Source organism: Arachis ipaensis, chromosome B03, assembly GCF_000816755.2.
Source record: "Arachis ipaensis cultivar K30076 chromosome B03, Araip1.1, whole genome shotgun sequence".
NCBI classification, from domain to species: domain Eukaryota; kingdom Viridiplantae; phylum Streptophyta; class Magnoliopsida; order Fabales; family Fabaceae; genus Arachis; species Arachis ipaensis.
Genome location: NC_029787.2, coordinates 5,997,843 through 6,005,318, shown reverse-complemented (window position 1 = coordinate 6,005,318; position 7,476 = coordinate 5,997,843). Strand labels below are relative to the sequence as shown.

General features: G+C 33.3%; 1 protein-coding gene across 1 annotated transcript in view; it reads right to left on the bottom strand.

The window, feature by feature from the left end:
* The window catches only part of LOC107629000 (linoleate 13S-lipoxygenase 2-1, chloroplastic), a gene marked incomplete in the record, with an annotated part of 8,558 nt that overhangs the window by 281 nt on the left and 801 nt on the right, over positions 1-7,476 (bottom strand). Inside the window, 7 exon segments of the mRNA XM_016331665.2 lie at positions 1-258; positions 795-1,402; positions 2,719-3,131; positions 3,206-3,291; positions 4,263-4,586; positions 5,673-5,910; positions 5,988-6,256. Of these exon segments, the coding sequence (XP_016187151.1) occupies positions 1-258; positions 795-1,402; positions 2,719-3,131; positions 3,206-3,291; positions 4,263-4,586; positions 5,673-5,910; positions 5,988-6,256 (2,196 nt within the window).

Below are 7,476 nucleotides of genomic sequence, written 5' to 3'. Positions count from 1 at the left end.
TGAACTTCTCAAACGCTCCTTTTACAATTGGGTCTTCTTCCCATGACGGCTCTATGGTTTCACCCAAATACTCTTCCTCTGGCGAGTGGCTTGACAATATGTCTAACACTGCCATCACTGTTGTCGCTTGGATCTGTGATGGGAAGCACTTTAACAATTCCATCTCTGGCTTCTCCATGAATTCTTCCCATTCCTTTTCTGTTGGTTCCTCTGTTGGCATCTTCTTCCTTGCAATTGTGGGTCTGTTTGGGAAATACCCTGTTCTCATCACATAATACAGAATGTTAGGATCGGATACATTTGCTACTGTTTGAACATAATCATTTATTTCTCTCTTCTTATCATCTTAAGATTTTAACAGAAATGATTTTATGATATAATATGAGAATTTTAGCATGATGCAAATGAAAAGAAAAATAAAACATATGCAAATTTTACACAAACTCAAAAAAAGCTCTGATATGAGAGACATGTTGAAGATAATTTTGTCAGTTTAAATTAAAAAAAAAAAGTAGTTTGATAACAATTTTCATATCGATTTTGGTATGTAACCAAAGTTCTTCTGTGAGGAGTGCTAAGAGACCAGCACTTTTGTTAAATTTTGGCCAACACTTAACCATCAAAAGAAAATTGAATGATTCTACATCATTAGATGTAATCTAACACCATTAAAAACATCATTGATGGCTAAAAACCACAAAATCTGCTGACTCGGATACTTTCTCTTCTTCTGTAACCAACAATCTATCAACAATAACTGTTTTAGAATTATTTGTGATAAATTATATACTGACCCGCATAATCATATTGGCCAAAGTTGACGGCAGCGTGGTGGCCAGAAGCTATCCAAACAATGGTGGTGAGAATCTGAACAAGATCCTCTTTGGTGTTCAAAAGCGGCCACCATGGCTCGTCTTTCTTGTCGCCATGTCCAACATTCTTGATCTCATGCCACCATGCCTGGAGTTCCTCATCGGAGCGGACAAGATCGGAATCGGAGTAATAGCGGTCAACATAATCAGTGATCCATCCGTTGAGAGCATCCCAAAGGATGAGTCCATCATTGGCATAAGGGTAGTCGTCTATGGTGAGCCTCAAACCATGAGGGGCATTATCGTCTTTAACCGCCATCCCCCTGTGGATGAGGTCATTGGGGAGGGATTGCAAGTCGAATCGCCAGTGTTTGTCGTAAGCAATGGAACTTAGGAGGATAGAGTATTTCTTGGGAGTGAAGCTTGTTTCTATGATCCCATCTGCATTGATTAGGGCTTCACGTGCAAGTGCATTGATCTCCATTGTGTATCTGAAGTGTGGATTTAAAAGCCTATAGATTGGGTGCATTGCACTTAATTGCCTGTTCGTTGCTATTATGTAAGGTTCTGTGCAACAATGAGTTCGCAACCTGAACATCATTATATACAACAATGTAAGCATGTGATTCATAAATCAATCAAATAAGATACACGTGTGCAGTTGTCTTTATATGAAGTTAATATTTGAGAACTATTAGATGATAATTTAATCAACTTTATATGAAGATTACTGCATGTGAATTTTTACCATCAAATAAATGTCACATGTATATGAATAATAATTAAGTAAAGTTGAACTATTAGTTCGAAAAACTATTTAACCTAATCTTATCAAACTAACACAATCTTTAATTAACGAATGTCAACTTAGTTTATATTTCTTTACAGGATTAATAGGCAAAATGGTTGGTTCTGAAAGATGCAATAATAGTTGAATAAACTATCATTTTAAACAAATTTTATCATACTAATCCAACTTTTCATGAGTGTTAATTTATATTTTGTATTGTTAAAATGGTTTGTGCTCATATATTTCATAGTTAAAAATATAAGTTCATTCGTAATAATTAAGTAAATAATCGCTAATTAAATGATGTGTGATAAAATAATTATATCATGTGTTATTATCTAACTAATGAAAGAATCAATCTAGCTAATTCAGAAAATCAATTGAAAGCGTTTAATTTTAAGAGTTAAATTGAAGTAAATTTGATTTTTTAAGATTATTTTTCTTTGGTTACCAAATATTTCTGTGTTAAGGAGATAAAAAAACAGCAAAAAAAATTTGTTTTATTTAGTCTTCATTAATTGTCGCAACAATTAATAAATACTATATAAAACAAGTTATGGCTGTTTTTGGCTGATTTTCTTTAATTACCAAACATTTCTGTTTTACTCTTAAGCTAATTTTGACTGGTAAAATTTCTGGAGACTAAATGTTTCATGTCAAAAAAGGCAATTTATTGAACTAAAGTAGCGTTTGTTTTGAGGTACTGAGACAGAGACGGAGAGACTGAGACTCAGTATTATGTTTGTTGGCTCAGAGACTGGTACTAAAATTTCTGTCTCTGTCCCAAAAATTTCAGTATTTCAATACCTCCAAAAAGTGAGGACACAGGGGACTGAAATTTTTAGAAATAGAGACTGAAACTTTAATAACATTTTATACTTAAAATACGCTCATTTCAATTAATTAATTCCAATTTTACCTTTTGTACAAATTAAATTAGAGTTTCATTCTTGTTTTAGTTTCTATCTCCCACTTTGCACCAAACAGAATACTGAGATTTATTTCCGTCTCTGTCTCTTAGTCTCGTCTTTCAGTCTCAGTCTTTTAGTCTCTCTCTCCACCAAACGCTACCTTAAGTGTTGGATTAATTTGTTGTGTGGATGAATGGATACGAACCAGTGACTAACAAGTTGGTGGTAACCAGAGTCATGAGCAAGAAGATGAGCCTTGGCAAGCCTCCAAAGCCAATCACCGGTAGAGTGCCACGTGGGGGTATAGACTTGCTTCCACTGAGGGTTTCCATTGATGGGAGGGCGAACAAGCTCGATAGCGAGTGGGCGGAGTGTGGATTCGGGTGTAAGGAAGAAGAGTGCCCTAGATCCATATAGTGTTGTCCCTTGAAGCTCCCTTACTTGCTCTACCACTGGCAATAGTAAATCGTGGTAGTCCAATACGAACAATTTCTTGGCTTCTATAGCCTCTTCCACCGTACAGAATCCTCTGATTTCCTTTTCAACTAGTTCTTTCGTAATTGCTGATTCCGCAGGCCCATAAACATTTGGGTCCAGTTTGCTCTTCAATGGCCATTCCTATATATATATATGCATACCAATTAATTCATTGCAAAGAGGAATAATAATGATGGTGAAGGTAGATAGCTTACCGTCACCAGTTGTATACAACATGGGTTGAGACCCGCAAGAGTTTGTCTTCCAAATTCTTCGTCCCTAAACCAAAAGAACCTGTCCCCTGCGTGTCACGTACATATATATACATATTGTTCAAAGTATATTTGGGCTAACTTTAAGTTGATTTATTAATTCCAGGAAAAGTATAGGGTACCAACATATTATCTGCCAACTTCTGCCAACTCTTATTTATAATTGTGTTTCATGGAAGTGTGTTCGTGGATGTGTCTAATAATTAATATACTTTAAATACATATATAAAGAGACACATCCAGAAAATATATTTATAAAGACACTTCTATTAAACACAGTTATAAAAAAGACATTTTTATTAGACACATCCACAAACACACTTCCATAAAACACAATTATAAATAAGAGTTGGCAGAAGTTGGCAGATATGCTGTTGGTAACGTAGCGGAACCATTAATTCCATGTTAATCAATTAAGTTGATCGCGTTATTATTATGATTATTATTATATTGTCTTTTTATTCTATAAATAGATTCGTCTGAGTATATTATAATACATTTCAACATATAGTTTGAGGAATGCTAGGAGTCAGCAATTTTTGTGATTTGTAACCATCAAATAGCTATCAAAATGGTTTTAATGGTGTGAGATTGGTGTAGTCAATTTATTCGTCTATTAAAATAAGTATTGAGAGTTTAAATCTCATCATCAATCAATTGATGAGCCCCTTAATGAATAAAAGAACTTAGATATTTTGTATTTTAAAAGATGAGACATTTTTTATATTTTTAATTAATAAAAATTTATTTTTATTATTATGAAATTTGGTAACGCTTATAAAATGCAGCTCAAATTTAGGTCATATTTTTTTATTATTTAATAATTGTAATTTTAAAATAAAAAGGTAACAAGTAAAAGGTGGAATTCACATGAAGTTGATATCTGAAAGTTATTAGATGAAAATTTAGTCAAATCAGTCAAATCATCTAACGGCTCTCAGATATCAACTTTACACGAAATCGACTTCACCTAAGTTTTTACCGTAATATATATACTCACTGTCCATGGGTGCGGGAGGCTCAAAACGGAGAAGGTCGTCTTGGGTTTCGTTGATGAACTTGATAAGCCTGGGTAACATGTTACTCAGAACCCCTTTGTTCTTTGAAGAAGGAGGCAAGCCAATCCCTTGATGGAAAAGATCATCTATGTGTGAGAACAATTCAAACCCTAGATCCCTGTCAACTATCGCCGTCTGTACCGCCGGCACCACCGCGTGCAGCACCGAGTACACCGTCTTCGCCGAGAACGTTAACTGCTTCACTTCTGAGAAGCTTTCGTCCCTTGGCACATAGATGCTGCTACTCCTTTCCTCCGATAACGGGTCTGATGCAAATACACATGCATACGTCATCATCACAAATGTACACACATTATCATGTATGCACTGCTTCTATATATTCACCATATATTGTTTAATCATATCATCCATGATTTTCACAATTTTCATTTTATATTGACGATTTAATTAAATAATTTAATATATTTAACTAAACTATTATCTAACTATTGGTAAACTTCACCTAAAAATAAGGGTAATGCTAGGTAAACAAAAAAAATAATCAGAACTTGCCTTGTTTAACATTAATTAATTATCACAACAATTAATGAATGCTAAATAAGACAAGTTATTGCTATTTTTGGGTGATTTTCTTTGGTTACCAAATATTTCCGAAAAATAATTGTAGGTATACATGAGTATTAACCAATTCAAAAATGTTTGATAGCCAAAGAAAATCAGCCAAAAACAGTCATAACTTACCTTATTTAGCATTCATTAATTGTTGCAACAATTAATAAATAATAAATAAAGCAAGTTCTGGCTATTTTTTTTGTCTCCCTAACATTACCCTAACCAGTTATTATATTAGTTTGAAATGTTTGTTGAGTCTAGCTATCTCATAAGAACTTTTGTTGTATTTGCTATTTCTATGATTATATCCATCCATGCATGTGTCCATAACTATGTTTTCAAGTAAAGAATGATAGTTAAAACTTAAAACTTGATAAATAATTTAATATATTTAACTAAATTATTTCTGCACTTAAATAGTCATGATTGAAGTTTGGTGGCATATGAAATAAAGAAAGCAGAAAGGCACGCTTGATTGTAAGAAGGATAAGGTTAGTTAGGACCAGGGTAGTGTTATTTGTCCATCTAGCTATATTTGTCTTTACAAGTGAAGATGATGGACCACTTACACAAGGCAAAAAGCTTAAATAATAAAAGATAACAGTAATGATTATATCTCTAATACTGAATCGGACACCCTAAACTTCTAGTATACACATTGTACAAATATTCCATTAACTCTCCATACTTTTTCATTAGTTAAACATATCAAATCATTGAACGAATATTTGCTATTAGCTTCATAAAATTAACTGCACCTGAATTTCAACCTATATTACCTGCTTTGGAGCGAGGTCTTCCAGTTCTGCAACGACGTGGATATGGATTGTGTTTGCCACCAAGAACAGGTCTCTTGAGTTCGATATCGTTGTCTGGATCTCCAAGGTCGTTGTAGACATCGTAATCGTATATGCGGTCGAAGCTCTTGCGTTCGCCATGCCCATTCCCTCTGAGAAGCTCTAGCTCCTCTCCCCTTAGCCTCTTCAATCCTTCTGGTGTCTCTGATGGCAAATATGACTGTGTAGTAGGTATAATGAGTAAGAAACAAGTATGGAATAACAACTTGTAAAAGTAAGGTAAAAATAAGAAGGTACCTTGTTGGTGAAAAAGAGCCTCTTAACGGGGTTGTCAAACTTGGAATGAACCCAAGAGTCGCAAGAGAAGCGAAGGGGACCAGTTTCAAAGCCATCAAGGACAATATCCTTAATGAACATCTCTCTACGGTGCTCATTCTCCACGAAAATGCCACCAATCTCTCCGAAACCATGTGGCACCACAATCTCAGCCTCATACTTGACCTCCTCTGCTGTTTGAACCGTCCTGTGGGCGTAACCGCTTATCGTTTCCTTCTCCAGCCCCGTCGCTATTCAGTTAACAAAACCAGTCAATTATCCGTAATGTTAGGGAATTTTTTTTTAATTTATTTTATTTAACTTTTATTAATTTTAGTAACAATTTATTTTATAATAATCATTCATAAATAAGTTAAATTTAGACCATTTTAATTGATTTATTTTGTCCCTTAAATACTCCTTTTTTTATTTTAAGTGCAACATCATAATTTTGTCGTGGAATATTAATTTTGTCGTCTTTAAGGTTAAGTAAGCTTGAGCACGCATCTTTTTTCCTTCTTTTGTTTTCGCAGGAATTTTACACATTGTAGCCTTGTGCAATAAGAATTTATGCAAACATGCATAAGATATTCATTTTTAGCACTTCTTATTAGACACCATAGCAAACACCTAAAATTAAACTCTATATAAACTACTACTACTTTGTGAGAATGCAAGGTTGTAAAAAAATTAACTCTTTTTCTTACAAAATTCTCCTAAATCTAACTTGCAACGTGTTTGGTGGGATTCATGACAGTGAGATATATATATATATTGTGAGATTTGCCTGCAATGAGATTTTGGATTTGAGAGAGATTTTCAATAATAGTAATATCTTGTTGCTTGAAATTTGAATTTATTAGTGGAGTCTGTGATATGACAAAATTGTGGATGTATAGCTCTTCTTTTTCTTTTCATTTTGGTTGATTTGTTTGGAAGACTTTTCCCAAAATATTGGTGATGTTTTTAGACCAGAAAAATATATAGGACAAAAATGAATGACAATTAGTACATAAGAAAAAAATATCTATTTGAAAAAAAAAAACACACACACTCATGTTATACAGAGAGAAAATAAAAGAAAAATGTTCAATTCTACTTGATTCCACATTTAGGTTTCTCTAAGTTTAAATTGCAATGTTCTGTATGAGTATTTTCATACATATGTTTAAGGGGAAAAAAGCAAACAATATATCAATGAACCTCTAGCCTCTTAGTAATCAAGATAGAGAAATAGTCTAACGCAGCATTTATATTTGTATCGTTTATGTTTTTGTATTTAAATAAAATAGAATTTTTTTTTTTCAATCAAAAAGCAGTGGCTTTAAGTCTTTAACCTTTCAGCAAATAGTATATACATAAATGAAGGTCTAATAATTCATCACCCATGCAACTTGACTCCCATCAATAATTTCTACTTTGTTTAAATCAGATAATAATATTTAAAAAACATAAAAAAAAGCTAATTTTA